This window comes from Heteronotia binoei, chromosome 2, assembly GCF_032191835.1.
Source record: "Heteronotia binoei isolate CCM8104 ecotype False Entrance Well chromosome 2, APGP_CSIRO_Hbin_v1, whole genome shotgun sequence".
NCBI classification, from domain to species: Eukaryota; Metazoa; Chordata; class Lepidosauria; order Squamata; family Gekkonidae; genus Heteronotia; species Heteronotia binoei.
The window spans coordinates 168898133-168921637 of NC_083224.1; the positions used below are offsets into that span (position 1 = coordinate 168898133).

Consider the following 23505-nt stretch of genomic DNA (forward strand, 5'->3'; position numbering starts at 1 on the left):
GACAAGGGCTGTGTCTGTCTGAGTTGTTGTTGATTGGGGAGGGAGGAACCATGGCCTTGAGGATGCATACAAAGATGTGAAAAATTAGAGGAAGTATACAATGACATGCAATGGTTAAGAACAGCTCTAATTTCAGATGATGGCGTACATCCAACTATAGGTAAGTTTAACAAAAGCCAGGCCCAATGGCCATTGGAAGAAATTACCTGTACAGGTTCATTGTGTTCCAGACACTTTCAAGGACAGACCAGATTTCTTGGTGTCTAGTTCCTTGAGCCAATGGCTCTTCTGGTAGTGGCTCGGTTCTTGCCTCAGTGTGTTGAGTCAAAGCTGTATCTTCCATTTTTTCACAGGTCGCTGTTGAAGAATTCTGTCCAGTACCTGTCTCAAACTTAAGCAAAAATGAGCAAGCAAGTAAATGTATTGGATCTGAAGAGATTAACAATACTGCCATGGTAAAATTAAATGCAGAGAAGTCCAAAGCAAAGACTATAAAAGAAAATGTTTCACTCAATACTTGCATGCCAAGAATGGCTCATTCTTTTAAAAATACGTAATGTTTTAATGAAGCATTAACTTCTGTTAGTCGAGGGAGAAAGATGTATCTATTTATAGTTATGAAGCAGTTACTAACAGCATGAGTTTTCCTTAATACTTAAAGCATCACACACGTGCTGCAAAGTTAATGCATTTACACTCAGCTGGTACTTGAAAGAGTTGAACTTTTGAAAGGAACTACATACCTCCAAGCACCCTCTTATATTTTGCTTATGAAAGGTTTGCTGCTGTAGGTTTTGAATAACTCAGAAAGCAGCTGGGGGGTGGAAAACACCCCAGGGATTTTAATAAATAAAATAACTTCCACCCCAGACTGGGGGGAGGGGCCTCCAGCCAACTCCACATATTCCGTTTTTAAAAATCAGTCACACGGGAACCGGGCAATAATTTCACCACAATCAATGCTAAAAATCTCCCATCCAGGAGCACAAGGGACAGCATCCAAGCAGCCTCTCAAAGTGGTGCAGTAAGTGTGGCCTGCCTGCTTTTGTTCAGCCCATCTGCCTGGAGCAACTGGCAGCACATCAGAGGTATTCAGAGAGAGCATCTCATGATGCCACAGCCAGCACCTTACTTTGCTTCCTTTTAAGTGAAGCTCGGCATCATGCTAAACCATTCTCTTATTTAGATGCCCTCTCACGCATGGCATCCTGGACCATCCAAACCAGGCAGACTCTGGCTTTACTGGTCCAGCTGCAACAGCAAAAGCTTGCTTGCAAATACAGTCACTGTATTATAGGAGGCTCCAGAGGGGACCTGAGAGGTGAGAGGGCATGCTCCAGCCCTGAGCTTAGAAAACAGTTTGCTGTTAGGTGTGAATTAAACTTATGCCAAAAACATCTCTAACCTTCTTGAGAGTCTCATACAGATTCTTCACTGAAGCAAAGGCCCGCGGAAGGACACCATTATAGCTTGACCTTGAGCTGAATGTATCCAAAAGCATTTTGGTTTCCTGAAGCACCAGCTGGACTGTCTCATGGCTATCCTCTCCAGCTGAGAGGGTCGCTGAAAAGAAGAAATGGCAGAAGGTGAACAGGCAGTGAAAAGCAAACATAGCCGCAAGGCAATTCTCAGATTAGTTTCATTCAACCTCCACTTCAAGAGCAGCAATACAAAAGTAAGACACTCACATTTGCTTGGCCACTACCTCATACAGCAATTCCCAACATAGAACTGCCAGTGTATTTCCTGATGCCTTTTTGCATCTTTGACAATGCATCCCTCCCCAAAGCAAAGAGGTGACCCTGGGTTTCCTCCACCATGGCAGTGTAGAAGGTTCTTTAGAATACCAAAGAGACACCCACTTTTGGGTCTACAGAGGGCATCCATTCACAACTGCAGCTTCCTCCATGCTTGGCTTCCAGCACCCCAAGGCAGCCATTTTGTGGCAGTATCCACTTCCCTTTCCCAAAATTCCCATAGGATCGAGACTGGGGGCACCAATCTAATAAATGCCCAAACCTCAAAGAGATCGTGGGCTTAACAGAGCCTCCTATTTTAATGACCTGCTAGTCACACCCATTTTAGGGGAGGTGGGGCTTCGAATCTCTTGTCTGGTGAGCCTGATAAATCAACCAGTATGAGTTCCTTTTTGTATGCCCTTCCATTCTTGAGCACCAGACAAACATGCACTGAGGAGCCCTGACCTGGATAGCCCAGGCAAGCCCAAATTCATCAGATCTCAGAAGATGATCAGGGTTGACTGTGGTTAGTACTTGGATGGGAGGCTGTCAGTTTGGTGGAGCGGTTAAGTATGCGGACTCTTATCTGGGAGAACCGGTTTAATTCCCCATTCCCCCACATGCACCTCTTGATGTGACCTTGAGTCAGTCCAAGTTCTCACAGAGTTGTTCCTCTCAAGAGCAGTTTCTAGCGGAGGTCTCTCAGCTCCACCTACCTCACTGGATGTCTGTTGTGGGGAGCGGAAGGGACAGGCGATTGTAAGCCGCTCTGAGACTCCTTCAGGTAGTAAAGGGTGGTGTATAAATCCAATCTCTTCTTCTTTGAAATACCCAGTTGAGAGGTGGGGGCAGGCTTATTCAGTCACCTCCCTGAATATCCTCCAGGCCCCCAACAGGGGTCAGTCACCAGAGGGCAACATGACTTTCAGGTGCAGGGACACACACACAAAAAATACAAAACCCCAAAAAGATACAAGGGGAGAAGTTTTTTCCTGGCTGCTGATACCAGAAGAATGCTGTGCCAATAAGGCAGAAGGTATTATGATGAAAATCTAGTGTGATGCAGTGGACAGAGCACTGGGCTTCAAGCAGGATCCAAGCCCTTGTTTTATTATGAAGCAAGAGGCAGAACAGGTTAAGTTTACTTCTCCTCTCTGCAGTCCCCCTATCTGCATAGTTATTAATCCACACAGCTCCCACAACCTCTAGACTCTACACAACAGCAGATAGGATCAAAACCTTAATATTTAAGTCAGTGTTAGACAGGCAGTGTACAGGCGGAATCTGCAGAATTGCTGAAGCATCAGTAGATACCTGTCATGAGAAAGTGCCTTCTCTATATTGATTAATCTTTCCTTTCCTTTTGTATCCTTATAAGCTCACTGATTCACAAATCTTGAACAGCAGAAGACACTTATTTTTTTTAAACACAAAATGTTTCTTTTTTAAACAGAAAACTAATATATACAACAAAAAAGAGCAAAATGCAATCTGCAAAATTATACCAAATCATTACAGAGTTTGATTATTCTTTTCTTTTTGTGATGCAAGGGCTAAAAGGACAGACAAATTTCTCAATTGCTAGAACAATCTTAGGATCCTTATCACTGATCAAAAGAGCCAGGGTTTCTGGAGTATGGAGGGACGAGTGGTTGAACAAAGGCCGAATCTAGTAATCCCACATAATCTCAAAAAATTTGCATTCCAGCAGAGTTTGAAAGGATTTATCATTCCTGTTAAGGTCACAAGGATGGATTCTATCAATGTAGGGCCTATTCAAAAATGTCCCTTGCTATTGATTAATCTGACAGTTTAACTGAATCCCAATGCAATACTCCTTTTCCTATTTGTACTATCTAAATAGGAAGAATAACAATTGACAAACCCAAAAATGTTATCACCTGCATATCAAGAGGTTATCATCTGCACATCAAAGTGAACTGCTTAACTACTCTCAGTTGGGGTATCACCTGCATATCAAAGTGAACTGCTTAAACACTTTCAGGGGGGGACCTATATTTTTATTCCAGGAGCATGGGGGGGGGGAATCATGCTAGTGATTGTCTTAAGATGGTCAAGGGGGCAGTTGTCCAGTTGCCCTATAAAATGACATCAGAAAAAGGAATGGGGTAGAAGGTTTGTATGCGCATGCACATTGGCATGCCTCGAGGAGAAACAGGATGGCCTGTATCTACCACTGGAAAGGAGCCCCCAGGAATCTCGCATTGCACCAACCTAATGCTGCTGTAACTTACATGTCTCTAAGTATGTGAATGTACATAGAAAGCTAGACTGTTATTTTATAGCATCAACTTGCTTTTACTTAAAGGATGAGCTGTTTTCTAATCTCTTTTAATAACACTTGTTGCTTTTACTGGCATGTTCTACTGTGTGTGCAAAGGTCCAAACCTAGACTCGGTACATTATCAAAGACAGGACATCCCAGGATTCCAGGGAAGGAACAGAGGGATCAAATCACTTTAAACATTGCCTGACGGAATCAGGAGAACCCTAGGTCTTGTCACACTACCCCTCTTCCCAAACCGCCTTCTACAAGATCATTGTAACCAGTTCAAAACCTGTTTTAAGACCTCTGCAGAGTTAACTGGGATTTTAGTATTTTTTTAGGTGTTGAGAATTTCTGGAGACATACAGCTCCTTAACAGAACCACAGTTCTGAGTATCCTAGGTGGGAAAGCCATCATTAACAAAATTTAGGTATTTTAAATATGTCTTTTGATTCAGACTTTGAAGTGCAAAATACAGAACATTCCCATGAGCAAACATTTTACCTTTACAGAGATGTGTTGATAGATATTCAATGGTTGAAAGATAGCATCTTGGTATGATCTGTCCAAAAACAGCTATCCAGTGTTTTTTGTAGCATTCCAGTAGGTCTGCTAACGTCCATGGAGGTGTATGATACACTACCTAGAAAAGAAGTTTAAAACTTGGTGATAAGATTTGTGTTTCTAGAACTTAATCAAATATTATGTCAGAACCCTGTTGCTAAGGTAACAATGAGTGCCTCCTCCTGACTCAAAGGGGGGAAAAGGTTCATACTTTCAAAATCTCATCTCTAGTCAAGACAATCAAGGATACCGCTTCCGGGAATGGAACACCAAGCAGCATAGACTCCTCCCCTTCCACCAGAAACTACGCTATAGAGCATAGGTATCCAATGTTGCCCAATACCTGAAATCCTTAAGCGATCAAGAAAATGCTTGGATTTATACAATCTCATATTTATTTATTAAAATATTTAAATCCAGCCTTTCTTTGTGGAGAATCAGAGTAGAAAGTGGGAGGAGGAAATGCATGCCTAAGTCTCAGTGATGTAACAACAACTTATGCTCTGGCATTAAGTCTGAACCAGTTCACTGCCATCAGAATACGAGATGCACTGCAAAATCATCAAAAGCAAAACAGATGAGTCTCTGCCCTGAGGAACTTACACTGAAGATCAAATATCCTAGGTATTTCTGGATTCAAGTATATGCTTGCCATTTAGCTAGAACCGACAGGAACTACTAGTAAATATTTTACATATAAACAACTGTTAAAAGTGTGTGTCTAACTAAATTGCAACCATCATAACTGTAACATTATAGTTTTATTTTTTAAAAACATGTTTGATTGCATACTAAAAGACAATCACCTCTGTCCACAGGTCTCCATACGCAATCTTCATTTCTGCTTGCAATATACATGACAAGGCTTCTCCCAAGCTTTTTTCAAGGTCACAAATAATGCCTAAAAGATGGTCAGAAGACATCTCCCTAGGGTTCTTGGGCACTGTGTCTGTTAAGCAAGTACAATGGGTATTAAACTTATTCAGTTGAATGTGTTCACAGTTTACGTAAGAGAATGAATTATTACATTCCATTCATAGCCTTTGGTCAAGATGACTGCACTGCCATCAATGCTGGCTTGCTTTAAAGATTCTCTTCCATATTTCAGAAATAAAGTATCTACTGAAAATCCGTGCTGTCTGGGAGACAAACAGGCATACCAATGTTTTAATGAAAAATTGATGTTCATACAGTTTCTAGCACGCCGCTAAGCTAAAAATAAGTGAATTCTGTATAATGCACATAAAATCCTTTAAGAGGACAAGGAATAAGCTTATACTGGAGCTTTGGTGCCGTTTCATTAGTTTCTTCATCTTATTCCTGATAGGCCACCCTCTCGTGAAAGGTCTTTTCAGCCTTTTCATTCACAAAAGACATGAGGGCTAGGGATGATGCTCCATCAGCTATTACAGGATAAGGGATAAGAAGAGAAGTTTCTGCAAAAGCCACATTGCTCTATTTCAGTTGCACCTGCAGTGGGATCAATTACTTGCCCTTCTGCAGACAGGGCTGCTTTTCTTCCTGCTCCTCCAGGCTGCATACTATACAGCTGGTAACTGCTGTAATGCCCTCTCCTTTAACCTTATATAAGCCCTCATGAGGCATAATGGATACCATGTACATCTAATACCAAAATGGCTGGCCACTGTGCCATTTGGAAAAGCAGCCAAACCAAGCCACCTGACAGGCAAAGTGGAGGGTCTCTTTGTACTTGGAGCATAATCCAGATTTGCAGGCAAAAAAAAAAATGATTTTGTAAATTAACCAAAAAAACCAAGGTAAGACTAATGAGGAATGAACATACTCCAGGACGCAAAAAATGTTGGCAGTAGCCAAGCATAAGTTGAAGGGGGAAGGGGAGGAGAATCCACATGTTCAGGCCCCTAAGAGCTTACAGAATAAAATTTCTATATCCCCCACCCTTTATAATTTCTAAACAACCACAGCTTATGTCAGCAAAGTCTATGAATTCCATCCCTTGTGCTCTAACATCTGGCAGAATTATCAGCACTGTAGGAAACAATGATGGTTAATGGGTGGACAGAAATTTTAATCTCATACGTTACGTTTCCAGACACGCCCTGCCCCCAAGAAAGGTTATTTGCAAACTAAAATATTAGTCGGTTCAGATTGTTTTGCCATTTAAACAATGGGCTAAGAAAAACTAACCTTGCAACAAAGTACTGCAAGCTGCACTATTTACAGCCAGCTTCTTGAGTGCAGTAACCAGCTCTGCTTTTCTAAGTGCCTTTACTTCACTCACCAGGGCTTTATTGCACAAGTTTTTATCATCCCTGTGGAAAGAAATCTGCTTTTGTTTTGTGTTCTTGGAATGGGAAGGAAGACAGCATTGATGTATTTTATCCTATGGCAGATGAGAGCCAATGCCTATTATAATGACTGGCTCTGTATACACTTTGAAGCCATTTAAAGAAAGAACTTCTAAAGAAACAACATGAGTTGCCCTTGACAAATCCCTGTTACGTACACTATACACATTTATCTGCACTCTGCAAGAGAAAGGCAGAGGATGCACACAAGTCACGTACTTCATTAGCTACCTGTTCAGAGATTTTCCAAACCTGTTCAGGTTTCCCAAAATCACTTTTACTTTTATACAGCTTTATACATTATCAAAGCAATCCTAAAGAAAACAGAAACACACATCTACATAGTCTTTAAAAAGCCATGAAAACAAAGTTAGAGAAATCAGCAACAGGTGTATCCTCACACCTTCAGCTCATTTAACTCCAAAGGCCTAGTGGGAAAGAGTAGTTTTGCTTGCCTGCAAAATGATGACAATGAAGGGGATAAATTCCTCCCAGAGAAGCTAATTCCCCTCAGTAACCAATGAAAAGGCCTTGTTGCTGGTGAGTGCTAATGTTGTGTCCATTTTAAAGGGACATCCTGAACAGTGCCTCATTGGCAGATTAAGTGGAAGGATTGACAGGGAAGCAAGCACTCTCTAAGGTCCTTTGGGCCCAGACTGTTTAAAACGTCAAAAGGCCAAAAAATAGAACCTTCAATTGTGCCTAGAAAGATACTGATAAACAATTGCTGGTCTTATGTGCTCCCTTCTGCTTACCTCCCAAATCTGGTTGAAAGTTAACTGAAAAAGAACAAGATAATCACTGTCATCCAAAAAAAAAAATAAACTGCAGCTGATCCACCAACAGCTTGTCCAAAACAGCAAGCTAGGTCTATCACTACATATTGCTGGATCTATGGATTCCACCACCCCCCACCCCAGCTACAGCCTGACCACTATGTCCTTCAAAACAGACCATGATAATAATAAACTTACCATTTAATTGACCAGATTCATAAAAGACCTTGTAACTGGTGGTATCAACAAGGGGTAAGTGGTGGGCTGGACCTATCCAATTGGTTTGATGACAGCCTCCAGGGTAGTCAACTAACACTCATCCGAGCAACTGCAGTTAGCACAGTCCTTGACTTCTGGCTACAAGTTTTCAACCAATATGGAGTTGTGCCATCCTGTTCTGAGGGTGTGGGCTCATACACAGTGCTGCCTCTCGGGGGGGTGTCATGGGGAAGGGCCCACACCAGCATCCTAACCCCCTCTCGCCATTGCTTCAAGCTCCAGAGATAATAACTAAGCTGCCACTACCAAGCTTTTAACTTATAGAAAGGGGGGGTACATCTTGGCTGTTCTCCTGCCCCAGGTTCTTACAAGAAAGATCCTGAATGCTTTGGGCTTTCTTTCTTTATATAGGTTGTGCCATGCAGCAGACCTGGAACTGCCACAAGCAAGACAAAATGTACACCTGTCAAGCTCCTCCTCTTAACACAGCAATGAGGATGAAACCAGGAATTTATTAAGGGGTTAAAAAAATAGCAGCCAGGACAAATTAACAGATTTCTAAGGGGTTTGGAATAACTCAAGAACTGAATAATATCAAAGTGGTAAAAGCTACAAAGACGACACTCAAAAGAACATATTAGCCCTAACACATTTAGCTACCCAGTTATTATTCCTGTCACCATCGTTCCTCTCTGTGAAAAGGACAGGAAACCAAAAAATCAACCCTGCCATTTCTAATCAAGCCTCTAGCAACTGAATAAAAGTGAACAAGATTCTTTTCTCCAATTGTCACCAGTTTTCCTTGGCAACAGAATCTTCTTCTATTCATGACAAGGGTCTAAACCAAAATGAATGTGAGCAATCTGCAAAACACTTTGCAGACAGGTTCACTTTTTGATATTTGTTTAGATTATATTCTGTGAGCTTTATAATAGACCTAGAGCTTGGTCCAGGCCATTTTTTTTTAATTTGGCAGAATTATATTTACCTATCTTGCTCACAGCAAGTGTTTGGATCTTAATTATATCCTATTTTGAGTATTTGTTAATTCCACACACTCTCAGCCTAACTTTCATAACTGAGATGTTATGAGGATAAAACAGAACAGAGAAAAGATATAAGACACTTTGGGTCCTTGTTGGAGAGAAGGGCAATGAAGTAAATAAATGACTTATTTAACTTTGTGTTTATTCGTCATCTTATTTTTATCTTCACTAACGCTTATATTTTTAAACTCGATGCATATATGTAACACGTGACCATCATTAATGAGAACCTTTCGGCTGAAAAGTGTTTAGCTGAATATGTTTTCTGTGGTCTATACATTGTATCTAATAAATGTTTTGTTTGAAAATGATGTTCTTTACTGGGGAACTGATCTGGTTTTGAGACTATGCACACTTTACAGACCATTATATTCAGTTTAAATGTTCATAACTTTTTTGGCTTCCTCCTCAATTTCTGTTTCATTTTCTAAATGAATGGAATCTGCTGTTATTCATGTGAATAACCATTATGTAACCAGCCAAGTTCCAACTGTTTTGTATACTTTTCATTACATTTAAAAAATGCTTGCTTCTTGTATTTAGATACTAAAGTATTTCCTGGTTAAAGAACACATGGATCACCTTGGCAATCAGAGCGATTGCCCCAGCAGTCCTAAACGAACTGCCAGCTTTTAAGCATTACAAAAGGGAGCTTCATTCCCTGACCTGGACAGCCCAGGCAAGTCCGATTGTGTCAATCTCAAAAGCTAAGCAGAGCTGACTCTGGCAAGTACTTGGATGGGAGCAATGTTCTCTCTAAGCTGCAGAGGCTTGTGAGCAAAAATTCTACTTTGTGAGCTACTGGCATTAAAGTTGTGAGCTACTGTATAAACTGATGTGCTCTGGGGTCAAAAATGTGTGAGCTGGAGGCTAAAAATCTGTGAGCTAGCTCACGCTAACTCACTTAGAGGGAACACTGGATGGGAGATCTCCTTTGAATGCCAAAGCCAGATGCAGGGGCAGGCTTTATCCAGCTACCTCTCTAAATATCCTCCATACCCCCAAGTATGGGTCAGTCACCAGAGGTCACCATGGCTTCTAGTTGAGCACACACACATACACAAAAAAAAATATCAAAAGGGGAGGGGGGGCTTCATTCTTCATTAGCCGCAATGGATCTCCAGAATTCATCAGTACAGAAAGGAGCAACTCAGACTTTAAGAGGTTTGTCTCATGGTCACTGACTTATATCACCATATATATTCTTAAAGAGTGTGTGTGTGTGTTCATGAGGAACTACTTTTCTCTATCTGAAAACAACTCTCCAGCTGGAAAACAAATGTGTCATTCTCATAGGACTTACGTCAGTAATACAACTTCGGCTTCAGGGAAGAGTTTCTGGTACTGCAGGCAGCATTGCAACACACGATCATCATTGTTCTCAATATTCAAACCATCTATGAATTCAACAACAGATCAGTATGTTCTGAAAGTATCTGGGTGCTTAATACAGAATAATATATTTGATGAGCTCTAGAAAATCAGATAATACCCCCTTTCATGCAGTATTATGGACACACCATATTCAGAAACAACAGAATCTGCCCAATTCATTCCGAGTTGTTCCTACGATTCAAGAAATGGTGGAAGGAACACACAAGCCTGAATCTTACTTGCAGTCTCTCCCAAAGTGAAATCTGTGAGCATTGTTTGAAAAGGCACAGAATCTTTTTGCAGCAGAATTTTCTCCATGGAATCATTTCCAAGCCATAATCTTGTCTGTACCAGGAATCCCTACAAAGGCACATTGTCAAACTTGTAGCAATTAGGAAGAATCCCTTCTATGAGACCAGGAAGGATAGTAGTTTTTTTTTCCAGGGTCATCAACATGCCACAAATGTAGCTGCAGAACAGTACAACAGGAACTTTGGGGGATCTCTTTACAACAGGGGTGGCCAACGATAGCTCTCCAGATGTTTTTTGCCTACAACTCCCATCAGCCCCAGCCAGCATGGCCAATGGCTGAGGCTGATGGGAGTTTTAGGCAAAACACATCTGGAGAGCTACTGTTGGCCACCCCTACTTTACAAGACTAGTGTCTTTTTTTCTAGTTCTCATAGTACTTTCTCCATATTGTTACATATCCAAAACGGTTTGCATGGAGTAGATATAACCCAAAAGACCCTGGAAATGAACCATTTGATTCTATCCAAGTTTACTCAGAAGCATCCTCCTTATTTCGTAGTGATCATTTAGAATTGAAAGTACGAAGTTGCACAGTTAGAAAGTTGAGCATGAATCTTATCAGATTTCCTTTTAATCACTCAATAACCAAGAGTTCATAAATGAATAAGACTAAAAAAAGGCTGATCTTCAGAGTTGTATATACACTTTAGTGAGATGCTCCTACATTAGTTTTGTGATGTTCTTGTGTACCTGTTCCTTCTTCTGTACCTTCTGTAGTAGCAGAAACAAAATGTAGACTCATGCATTTTGCTGGCTTCCCCCTTGCATGCAGCTACCCTTTCACTTTTCTGTTTAGTAATAACCCCTAGTTTGCCTTGTTGCCCCAACTGTTAGACAATGTAGCAGGTACCCACCAAGCCAAAATCAGAAATGCACTGATTCAAATACTGATTTGAAGGGTCACCACTAGTAATCGTTTGCCAATCCAGACATCATGGCAAATAAATAGAAAACAGAGAGAGAACTCACGTGTGCAAGAGGGGAGGAAATACACAAACCAACACTTCATTTAAAAGACATAATTTCAAGTAGATTTGGATTAGTTTTATTCCATCGGGGCAATGGCCATTACAAGCAATAAAAATAACGCACAATAGAATACAGTAAAACTAGATCAAAACACTATAAAATTATATTTTGAAGCATAATTCATAAAAATGGAAATACTCCTGTACTGTCTGTTGACTGCTAGTTAGAATCTTAACTGGCCTATACTGACTCTAACTTGTGCAGTTTAAAGGAGATCTTGAACAGATATTGTGCCCTATGATGATCCAACTTAATTAATTTGTACCATGGTGAGAATTTAGTTTCTAGTATATCTTGTCTGTCTGTGGCAGCATCCTGTGTGTATATTTGTGCCTGGCCATTGAAATCAGCCCAAGAAGCTCCTCAAACAACATCTGGAAAGTTATATGTTTGAAGGATTTTGTTATAGTTGAGTTGCCACTTGGGATCTTTTAGGCTTACTGAAAAGCAAATGCTTGAAAGATGACCTACTGGGGTTCTCTTCAATTTCATAATTTCAAGTATCATAAGCTACTGCAAGTTACAAAAATTCTTGATGTGTATTTACCAGCAAAGAATTGTAAAAGTTCTCACCAAGTCAAACTTCTCTAATGCAAACTATGTGACTGACCTGATTCTTATCAAGGATGTACTTTCAGCAATAAATGTTGATGCCTTGCCTTTTATTATAACGTTGCACCTTCACTGAATATGTTCCAATTTCAATGGCGCTTTTCTCAAGTGAGAACTGACACCAAAAATTTCAAAAAAGTTAATGGTTAGTTACTTTAAAGATGTCTATACCATCTTTTCCCCCAACATGGGATGAAGTTGGCTGGACAGCTTCAAACTTTCCTGGATGAAGTGAATTGTTTTCCAGTTTGGTATTAGGTCTGGCTATGGACTAAAACAGCCTTGTCCACCCTAGATGACCTGCACTGGGAGATGGGAGAGAGGCTCCCTGTTGATTATCCTGGACTTCTCAGTGGTTTCTCATGACCATAAATTATGGACCACTTTTCTGAGCTAAACTTCTGGATAGCCTTTCTGAGTGACAGGCACTGTTCTGCAATGGTCACAGTCCTATCTGGAGGGCAAGTTTCAGAAGGTGGTGACTGAGGGATTACTGCTCAGCCCCTTGACCTATTGGGCCCCACAAGGCTCCATCTTGTCCCCTGCACTCTTTAATATCTACATGAAACCACAGGGTGAGGACATCTGGAGACTGGGCTAGGTTGTCACCAATACACAGATTATGGCTCTAGAGTGCAATTCCAGCTGATCCCAGGAAGGCCACAGAAATCCTGAACCAGCGCCTGGAAGCAGCTTCGGGAGTGGATGTGGGCTAATAAACAAGCTTCATCCCAACAAGACAGAAGTGCTACTCATAGACAGAAGGTCTGACTTGGGATTTAAGGTGTCACCTATTCTGGATGGGGCTGCACCTTGAAGGAACAAGTCCATACTATGGGGGTGCTCTTGGACCAAGGCCTACTGCTGGATAAGTGGCAGCTGAGGCCAGGGGTGGCTTGTAGCAGCTCTGACTGGTTAGTCAGCTGCGGCCTTTACACTGTGATGCATGCCCCAGTTACATGTACATTAGATCACTACAGTGCACTCTGTGCGGGGCTGCCCTTCAGAAGTGTTTGGAAACATAAATGGTACAGAATGCGGCAGCCAGCCCATTGATTGGCAGAACTCACAAGGACCATATCCTTCCAGTCTTGGCCCATCTACACTGGCTCCCAATTTGCTTCCAGGCACTATTCAAGGTGCTGCTGTTCACCTTCGAAGTCCTGTATAGTTTAGGATCAACATACCTGGGAGTTAATGCTTCTGAAATGTGATTTTATTATGTCTGTTTTAAGTTGTGAGCCACCTTGGTGGCTCTTGTGAGGGCAGAAAGATATAAATTTTGTAAAATAAAGATGGCTTACTAATAATCAGTAAAACAAACTAACGCAAAAGTATAAAAGCACTGCTTTAATATCCCCTTCAGTCATACGTTTTGCCCCGTTCTGATAATCTGGTTGAGTTGTTGGGGCTTGCAACATTACACTGTAGATTTTACAGCCAAGCATGTATAGATCTTCTGGAACCAGTACTGGGGTGATATTACACTACCCTCAGATCAGAGGAAACTAAAAATGTTATTGACTGGAATCAACTCAAGAATTACAGCCTCTGTTGCCAAGTTTTTGTTTTCTGCTATGAAAATAAGAGCAAAATTAACATCCCATGTGTAAATGTTATGTCTTTAATTTTTTAATTTGTGGTTATGGATCCGGACGAATACTGTATTTGGAATTTTTGTAGGTTATTAATTGTCAATTGTTTTGTGTTTGTATGGCTTGTAGGCTGCAATAAAAGATCACTACTACCAGAAGTGACGAGGTGAGCATCAACTGCCTAAGCCTAAGCAAGCAATGCAGAATATGGGATTCCAAAGGCATAGGCAATGCAGTAACCCTTCCCCACTCCTATACGAAGGGGTACCCACTGGGGTACAACACCTCCAAGCCCTGTCCCTGACACGATATTCAGAAGGCATTACAAACAGAAATCTAAGAAAATATTTTCCGTTATTCTGATTAGATAGGGAGTGCCAACATTAGTCAGGCAAATCTGTGACAGAACCCACCACCTTTGCTACAGCTTACATGTTTGCTGAGAAGCAAGTTGCACCGATTGTCCCCACAGCTTTGGATCCTGGTCTTTCAGGCACAGGTGGATGAAATGTACAGCAGGGATTGCCTTTTGAGCAACATTTGCCAATATTTTTCCTCTCTTTAAATTGTCCAGTTCCTGTAAGACCACCCAGGGGATGACAAGCACAAATTTGCCAATGCCTAAAACAGAAGACAAATATGGTTTTCTCCCTAATAAACATACTGTAGTTCTACCAAACACTGTTTCCAATATGTTCATTTAAATACAGATGCTGTAGGTACTAATAATCTTCAAATTCCTGTATACCAATATACAGGGATTTTGATTAACAAATTATATTAGAACAAGGAAATGCCAAATTCTAGTCAGTAATGACACCGATTGATTTCACACTCAGCTTACCCCGCTCTCCCGTTCATCTTCTCTGCATGGCGTCCGCTGGATTTCCCACTATCTGCGTCAGAGCTACAGGAAGCATCACAGCTTTCGCGCAGCAAATGGAAACCGCTAAAAACCAGTTTCCGTTTGCTGTGCGAAAGCCACAACGCTTTCTGTAATTCTGGTGCAGACAGTGGGAAATCCGACGGATGCCGCGCAGAGAAGATGAACGGAGAGCAGGGTAAACTGAGTGTGAAATCGGTCTCCGATTCTTCTTATTCTCTTCACAAGTTAAAAGAAAAGCTATTTTCAGAATGTATCAAACTCGCTCATCAGAACACAACATGTTTTCTAAAAGCCAGAATTCTACAAGAGTCTCACACGTGCAGAACAGGGGCAGCAGAGCAAGGATTGCCACGTCACTGAGCTGAACCTCCCTAACTGAAGAACAGAAAATATTTCAACCTTCAAGTAACCAAGGAGCAGTTAGTGGATGCAGAACCCCACCTGGACGCTAATTTCTTCCATCTCAATTTTTAAAAATGAGTTATTTTAGTTTGTAACATGACAAGCCTGTTTTCAGGAAAACGTATAGCTAAACTATCAGTAGAGAGTCTAAACATCTCCTGCCTGACTGAGTGCTGGAGGCAACTGCCCCAGTACCCAGATAAAAGAACTTCTCTAGTCCCTGCCAACCTCAGACAGTGGGGGTAATTCAAAATAGCATGTGTTCTGCTTCTTCTCCCCGGATGCCTCTTCCAATGAGAATTAGAAACATGGCACCAAAGAAGCAGAACACAGATTTTTCAGCTCCTCCATTAAGGGTTAGCCTCAATTGCAGGCAAATTCAATGGAGAAGGAGCAACTCAGCTTTGTCTGTTCAAGGACCAGAGAACTAGCCTACTGCAAAAGGCAATGGCTTCAAACTCTATTGCATAGCAATAAGAGATGCTTCATCTGCTAGCAAAGATGCAAGACAAAATGTTTAACTAGTAATACAAGTGGGAGAAAGAAGCCAATTTAAATGCAATAAATGATTAGTGACCAGCAGGGCCTTTTTTTGTAGAAAAAGCCCAGCAGGAACTCATTTGCATAATAGGCCACACCCTCTGACATCAACATTGTTTCACACAGGGCTTTTTTGCCGAAAAAGCCTAGCAGGGACTCATTTACATATTAGGCCACATCCATGGGCACCAAGCCAACCAGAACTGCGTTCCTGCTTAAAAAAAGTCCTGGTGACCAGCAACCTAAACAAAGGGACTAGGAACCTATTGATGAACAGCCTGATCACAACACATTGAGGACAGAACATGCTTGTTCAAAAGGCACACTAAGAACAGAAGATTCAGAACAAAGCTTGAGTCCAGTGGCACCTTTAAGTCCTACGAAGTTTAATTCTGGGTATAAGGCTTTCCATGTTGGCACATTTCTTCAGACAGCCCATGTGCAGAAAAACTTATATCCAAAATTAACCTTCATTGGTCTTAAAGGTGCCACTGGACTCAAAAGTTGTTCTATTGCTTCAGACAAATGCCTGAATCTAGAGAAGACTCAGGTTGTTTTATCTTTGAGCATCACATTCTGACAACCAGAATAAAAAAGTTAAGCTACACAGATGCTCCCAAAGCACCTGAGATGGATTTCAGGACTCCAGACTATCTTCCTTGTTCCAGTGATTATGTGCGTACCTAGTTTTGTCTTTGGAATAAGGCCAAAATTTACTACTTTAATCAGTCAGGTGTGCTGAAACTCAGCTTCATGTAGTTTGTATTTTTTTAAAGAGAAGAAATCAAGTGCCCATGTCTTTCTGTATTAAAAGGAGGCATGGAGCAATAGAGAGTCAGCCAGGTTGCCACATTGTGTGCCATTCCTTCACCTGTCATATAAATCTGGGGGTGGGGGGAACAATAGACTGTTCTGTTGAGCTTTGAAAGAGTCAGTGGGTAAAACAGAAAGCATGGCACAAAAGCTAGTTTACCATTTGTTATAAGAAGGGGGAATTTAGAATATTGCCTCCTGAGAAGCAAAGTGCACAAACAAAGGTACGGAGCACCAATAAGGAATATATGCAAAGCAATAGCTGTTGGGCAAGATATATGGAGAATGTGTATTTCAGCTATGCAGTTAAGTCCACGCACCTGGGATATCTGTGTTCTTCAAAGTCTTGATGAACTTTAGATGGCTGATCAGTATGTTAGTATCAATCACAATCAAAGTATTCATGTCAGAAATGTTCCCTGTTACAAGAACAAGCAGGACAGTAATGAGACATTCAATCATTTGGATTCCATGTTCATTCCTCTCTTCCCGTGGAGGAAACCAGAAAACATTCTACCCAAGTAAGCTTACTAGAAGACTTGCTTGCTTCGTCATCTGGAGGATCTATCTCCATGCTGGTCAACTCTCCACAGGTCTCCACCACAGGCAAAACTATCTTTTTGTCAGCACGAGCAGCATGCAGATCTTCTACTATCTGCATCTGTGAGGACAGCAATATAGATGTAAAATAAACCATGTGCACATTTTGATCAATTAAGGCCAAGAGTTTCCATATATGAAGAAGAGTTGGTTTTTATACCCCACCCTCCACTACTCAAAGGAGTCTTGGAATAGCTTACAATCTCCTTCTCTTCCTCCCCCCACAACAGGCACTTTGCGAGGCAGGTGGGGCTGAAGGAGTTCTGTGAGAAAGAACTGTGGCTGGCCCAAGGTCACCCAGCAGGTTTCATGTGGAGAAGTGGGGAATCAAACTCGGTTCTCCAGATTAGAGCCTGCCACTCTTGACCTCTACATCACACTGGCTCTCAGAGATCTTGCTTCAGCACATTTTCAGACTCAAACAAGTAACAAGCTTATCCACAGCCATAAGCTTGGGCCATGGAAAACAATGTTATTTACAGGAGGAAGAAGCTCTCTGTGCTCTTCGTGCCTCCTTCTCCCTGTTCTCCAAACTCAAAACTGGCACAGGAATAACTGGGGATGGGGGGGGGGGGGAAGAGAGAAGGGACAGAAAATATACTAAGCATTTTGAGTAGGCCATGGGATCACATGCTGACACCCCCATTCCCGTCTGTGATGCCAAGCCTTAAATCAAAAGGAAGTATTTTTTCTGGCATTAACCATAGTTGAAGTTATCTGCTAAATCACGATTCTTCCAGCAAAATAGATAGATGACTGGCAACGTTAACCTTTCTTAGTGGAAAGAACTCATACTGGAATGATTACGTTGGGTAATAATTAATAACTATTGTATGACATTGTGCACAGAATAGCCAGGAGATGCTAAGATTGTCTGGCAGCCAGTTCTAGCCCTTTTAGCGTTGTTATGCACCACTAGGTGGCAAGCTAGCCTTGTTTTTTAGACAAGAAACATCTCAGAGGTGGTTTCCCAATGCCTGCCTCTGCATCACAACCCTGATATTCCTTGGAGGTTGCCCTTCCAAATAATAGCCAACCCTTAGTTTCTGAGATCTGATGAGATTGGACTAGCCTGGGCTATCCAGGTCAAGGTACTATGTGAGGTACCGGGAGAGAATGCAGTCTCCTTATGCTTAAGTGAGCATCCTCATTATGCTTGTACCAGCCCCACATGGAATCATATAGTTGGAAGGAACGTATGCAACACCAATAATGTTTATAATTACTGGAGGTTATATCTGCTGATTAGGGTCACCAACTTCCAGGTGGACCAAACAGAATTCAAACTCCACTGTGTTAACAAATGCAAAACATTAATATACTTTACTAAGTGTATATAAATCAGCTTTTTTTCCATACAAAGTATCAGGTGTACAAGAATATATCTTTATAAGCAAATAGGTGACTCTCTAAAGTCCTCATAACTGTTGGAAGTCCCATTATGTGGTTGATTGGCTGTTTCCAAAACTCTTTGTCAAAGAACATATGCTAACATTCATTAGTCCATTGGAGACATAAATATCAAACACCACTATTCTGTCAGAATTACTCCTTAAATGCTGGTCTGGTGGGTTCACTATAGTCTTATCTCACTAGAATGCAGAAAAATAATTTATCTCTGGACATGACATCCTTAATCCATGTCAAGCTGTGTTGATTATAGATGTATAAGACAAATATAAGACTAATAAAACTACATAGCCTCTAACCTCTTCATCTATATTGGTAGTCTCAGTAGGTTCAGCTAGGAAAGAGTGGTGCAGACCTCTGATGTTCTGTAAAAGAAACAACAGTATTAGGATCTCATGTCATTAGGATGCTTTATGACCATTAGCCAACTTCAGTGTTTTGGTTTTGAATAGAAAGGTGTGATATAAATAATACCTTAAAGTCACACCAAAAATGTTACATTATAGAAAACAGGGTGAACCTTGTGGGGATGAAGTTTTACTAGCTGGAAGCAATTTCCACACCAATTCCTGTTCTACAATAAAAGCAGCTACCCGAATGTGGGGCGATTAGAGACCTATGCAGTCTTTTCAGCCTTCAAGAACAAGTATTATAGAATTAGATAACTGATACTGGACTCTTGCTCCTTACCACCAATAAAGATTGAAAGCTGTGCCGTTAGGTTTCTTTCTTTTTTCTTCATCTGTTTAACTAGAGAGGGGGGTCTCTCCAAGTGAAATAATGTGCTGATTTCAGACTGGGTCAAATCAGTGCTAGTGCATCAGTGCTAAAAAGGCAGCCAGGAGGGAAATGTGTTGAACTGGAACTTATGGAACCATAAATGTATTTTAAATACTTAGCCATCTACTTCCAGTCATTAAACTATAGAATCCAACCCAAGTGCTTTGATTCATAATCACGGTGCCAGATAGGCACTGAGAAATCTAATCTTTTAAAAAATCCTTTTGAAAATAACTCAAAATAATTTCCTTTTAATTCTCCTTTCCCTTTATTCAACACACCTACAAAATGTGTGTCTGTGGGGGGGAGGGACAGAGAAACCAAGTCTCAAAGAAAATACCAGAGCATGGCAATCTCAGTGTAAATTGTGCTTGGCAGAAAAATCCATCCACCCACCCTCGCTCCCTCTGAAGAAGAACAAAAGGTTATACCTGAAACAGCATGTTGCTGCTCCTAAAGGAGCCACAGGAGGAGTCAGGCTTTGCTGTAATTCTGCTGCAGGAGCACTGGCTTTCACTTTCCCTCCCCCATCCCTTCCTCCCAAAGGGGGCGAGCTCAGCCAATTGAGGGAAGGGAGGCATGGCTTGGTTCTTTCCTGCGTGAAGCAGAAACCGGGAAGAAGGATCTTGGCAAAAGCTAGATGCTGTGGCGGCGGCAGCCCCACAGAAGTAAGTAAGAGGGAAGTAGTTGCTCAGGGGAAGGATGAGAAGCTTGCAGGGAATGGATATGGCCCATGGGCCACATTTCTGACACCCCTGCACTAGCAAGTGAAGGAGCTTGGCTATTTCAATTTGTTTAATTTTTGTTTTTTTACTTTACCTGATTCACATGCAAAATTTCTTCCTCCCTGTTCTTTATGCATGCCCTTGCACAATAAGTATTACCAACAGGTTCAAGGCATTGCTGTTCCTTCTGCTTTTGATACTTCCAACCTCTGGACAGTTCAGTCAACGAAACATGTTTCATCTCCTTGTCGCTTTTTTTGGGTAGCTCAGGTGAAGCATGCTTTGCTGTTTTCAGAAACTCTGCTTTGCCCTTTTGTAAGACTGACATCCTATATGAAGAATCATCAAAGGCTGGATATGGCTTTTGGGAAAGTTTCTGCAGTCTACTGACTGTAGTCAAATTGGAAGGCTTTTTCCCAGAGTGGGAAGAGCACAGGGTAGGAAGCACGGTTTCCACAGACTGCTCTAGCATATGCGTCACTATTATTTCTTTTTGTTTGGTGTGTTTCACTCTGGCCTTTTTCTTCTTCTTCTTCTTTTTCTTCTTCTCCCAGCTGTTTAGGACCTTCAAGTCTCCCAACTCCTTTTTCCTTCTTTGAGCATTAGATTCACTGCAGGCATTTGATTCAGAGTCTTCACTGCTAGGAAAGGCTGCTGCAGTGTCCTTATTGCTCCTTCCATCTCTCTGAAGTGTAGCCTTTTTTTTAAAATGCAAAGTGACCTTTTTACGCTCCTCAGTGGACAAGAAAATAAAAGTGTTGCTGCTGGTTCCTTCTGAAGACTGTTTTTCAAAAGCTTTGAGATCAAGGCTTCTTTCTGTTTTGGTGCATCCAGCGACATCATGAAACCTGAGGACGCATCATGGAGAGGAACTATTACAAAGGAACTTGTAAAAGGTGTTGGTTGAAATGCAGTTTCTCAGGGAACAAAACACAGACTTTTGAAATTTTAGTTACAAGAGGATGGTATGAAAGGGAAGGAGTCAACAGCTGAGAATATTTTCCCCTCCTCCTACAGCGCAAGACAGTTCAGCAGCCCACGGCTGCAGTATAAGGACCCAGGCCCAAGACCATCGGCAAACAGACCAATACTAGGATGCTAAGCCAAACACCAGATGGTGTACTGCATTGAGGAGCTACAAAACAAAACCTCTTGAATAGTGACTGGCTTCCCCTCACCATCCTGTGTCTTCTTTGTGTGTGTGTGTAAAAAATAGAACGCGTGGCATACTTTTCTCTATAGGCACACCTCCTAGCAGCAGGTCCTTCTGAAAAACAACAAAAGCAGCTGCTCTACAAGGCTACAAGCTATGGGCTGATTGCAGAATTTACTGCAGCATTTGGGGCCAAGCAACCAGCAAGCTGTTCATCTGGTCCCAGACCTGAGTGGTACCAGTGCCAAGAGGAGGGTATCTTTTACCACCACCACCACCCCCATGCTGTATTGGAGAGTACTTCACCCTCCCTAAAATCTTAGGAGCTCAAATGGGGATTTTCTTTGAAGGGGGGTGCGACAGAATCTTGGTTTATAAATGTGAATTCATCAAAGCAAAGCAAATGTTAGGCATCATTTTGTGCATGTGAATAGCTTATAATTTAACAGGCAGAGGCCTGACAAAGATGGATGAGGAATCCCTGCATTCCAGAAGGCAGACAAATATCAAGGAAGAGGAACTTCATGCAGGGGAGTAACGGATCCCCGCCTCTTCCACATTATCCAGCTACAAGTCAATCTAGCCAATCAACTTAGTATGCTCGTGAGTGGAAATTTAGTTAACAGGAGGCTTAAGATGCAACATCACCTTGCTGATTTAAAAGTAATGTTTTTCCAGCATAACTGGAGATTCCCTCCAGAAACCCTTACTTCGTCTATGGGTCACTTTAGTTCACCATCCCTACTGAAAGTGGAAACACATAGGCACCTGCAACAAGTTTTGCCCAGTGCTTAGAAGCTACAGAAATTCAGCCCTAATAGCTTCCTCCAAAAGTCCCAAAGCTCATTGATGCAGCCCTAGGTTGGTAGTCTTTATGGGTTAAAAAAGCAGCTGTCACAGCAAATAGGTAGAACCCAATCCTCTTCCTTTCTGGCCAAGAAGGGACAGGGTAGATCTCACTCCTTATGTTGCTAGGAATAGTTTCTCCTGAGCAAAGCAAGCCCCAGTGATGTGGGGCACAAGAAAAACCACCTATTTGCTCTTGTGAAGAAGGGTATTCTTGATTGCGCATCTCTCAGTGCTGGGGCTCAGAACAGATGTAGACAAGTCTGACACCTCTTGTTCAGTCTGAGGAATGGTGGGAAGACAACCCCCAAGTTTCCTTCAGACACAGTGCATGCTAAGTGACTGAGAGAGAGTAACAGTAGCCTAAATTCAGATTTTACAGACTAACAAAAGTTATGTTTACAAATGAACAGCAGTTTGATTCCCTTCATCCTGTACCCAAAAGAGAAAAGAAAATTAAGGTCCCCAGCCATTCTCCCATGTGGAGAAGCTTTCTTTAGATGCTGTAGTGAGTCAATTTAACTGGATTAAAGCCAGACAATTAACATAATCTAATTACAAACTGAACTCCAATCTTTAATTATGCAAAATACATTAATGTCTAACCTGTAAAAAGCAACTACAAAAGAACAATTGATACAATAATATTTTAAAATTACTGCCCTTAATTGCAAAGAGCAGTTTACCTTTGACTCCACAGCTGTTCTTTGGCATTACAATTGCTTTCTGCCCCATTGTATTTCTGAAAAAGAACAACGTTGACAGCAGTTATAACAGCCTCATCATAAATATGTAGCAGCACTCCAGTCCTCCACACCAAATGCGCCACAGTAGAGGGACTGCTACTTATTTAAAATATTGTAATCATGCTTTTTGACACATGCAAATCTACAGTATGGTTGCCTGGTCTCCCACTATAGCAATCACAAGTGGTCACACAGTATGAGTAGAATGGAATACAAAAACAACTGTATGAATTCCAAATAAAACTTCAATTACAAATAATCAGTCATGTACATGCACAACTACAGAACCTGGAACGCTCCAAAAATATGCAGTACTATATTTACAAGATTGAAAAGGTTCAAGGTAAATGGCAGAACCAATATTCCACAGAAGCCAAAATCCAAATTCTAATCATAGATGGAACTTCAAAATCCAAATTCCTTTTTAAGCATCCAGTGCTTCCATTTCTGTTGAACCTAGATCTCATTAAAAACAAAAAAATCCTGTTTATTCCCAGTAGGGTTACCAGCCCCAAATTGGAACCTGGAGTTCTCCAGGAATGACAACAAATCTCCAGATCACAAAGATCAGTTCCCGTCTAGGAAATGGCAATTTGGAGGGATGAGTCACAGAGTCTAAGAGAAATGGCAGTCCTAGTGTGGCTACAAGAAGGTAGATGCTCAAAGACTTTGTCTTGACGGACCATAAAGAGTAGGACTATAACCCTAATTCCCAAACTT

The 23505-nt window shown here is 41.4% G+C and overlaps 1 protein-coding gene across 1 annotated transcript in view; it reads right to left on the reverse strand.

Moving 5' to 3' along the window:
- Positions 1 to 23505, reverse strand: part of SWT1 (SWT1 RNA endoribonuclease homolog) — a 49487-nt gene that overhangs the window by 12175 nt on the left and 13807 nt on the right. The window contains exons 3-14 of the mRNA XM_060232397.1: positions 22726 to 22781; positions 20135 to 20888; positions 18835 to 18900; positions 17057 to 17186; positions 16846 to 16944; positions 14317 to 14505; positions 10266 to 10359; positions 6761 to 6885; positions 5398 to 5540; positions 4532 to 4670; positions 1406 to 1551; positions 207 to 391 (exon numbers count right to left, since the gene is read on the reverse strand). Coding sequence (XP_060088380.1) covers positions 207 to 391; positions 1406 to 1551; positions 4532 to 4670; positions 5398 to 5540; positions 6761 to 6885; positions 10266 to 10359; positions 14317 to 14505; positions 16846 to 16944; positions 17057 to 17186; positions 18835 to 18900; positions 20135 to 20888; positions 22726 to 22781 — 2126 coding nt within the window. The remainder of the gene's footprint in view (positions 1 to 206; positions 392 to 1405; positions 1552 to 4531; positions 4671 to 5397; positions 5541 to 6760; positions 6886 to 10265; positions 10360 to 14316; positions 14506 to 16845; positions 16945 to 17056; positions 17187 to 18834; positions 18901 to 20134; positions 20889 to 22725; positions 22782 to 23505) is intronic.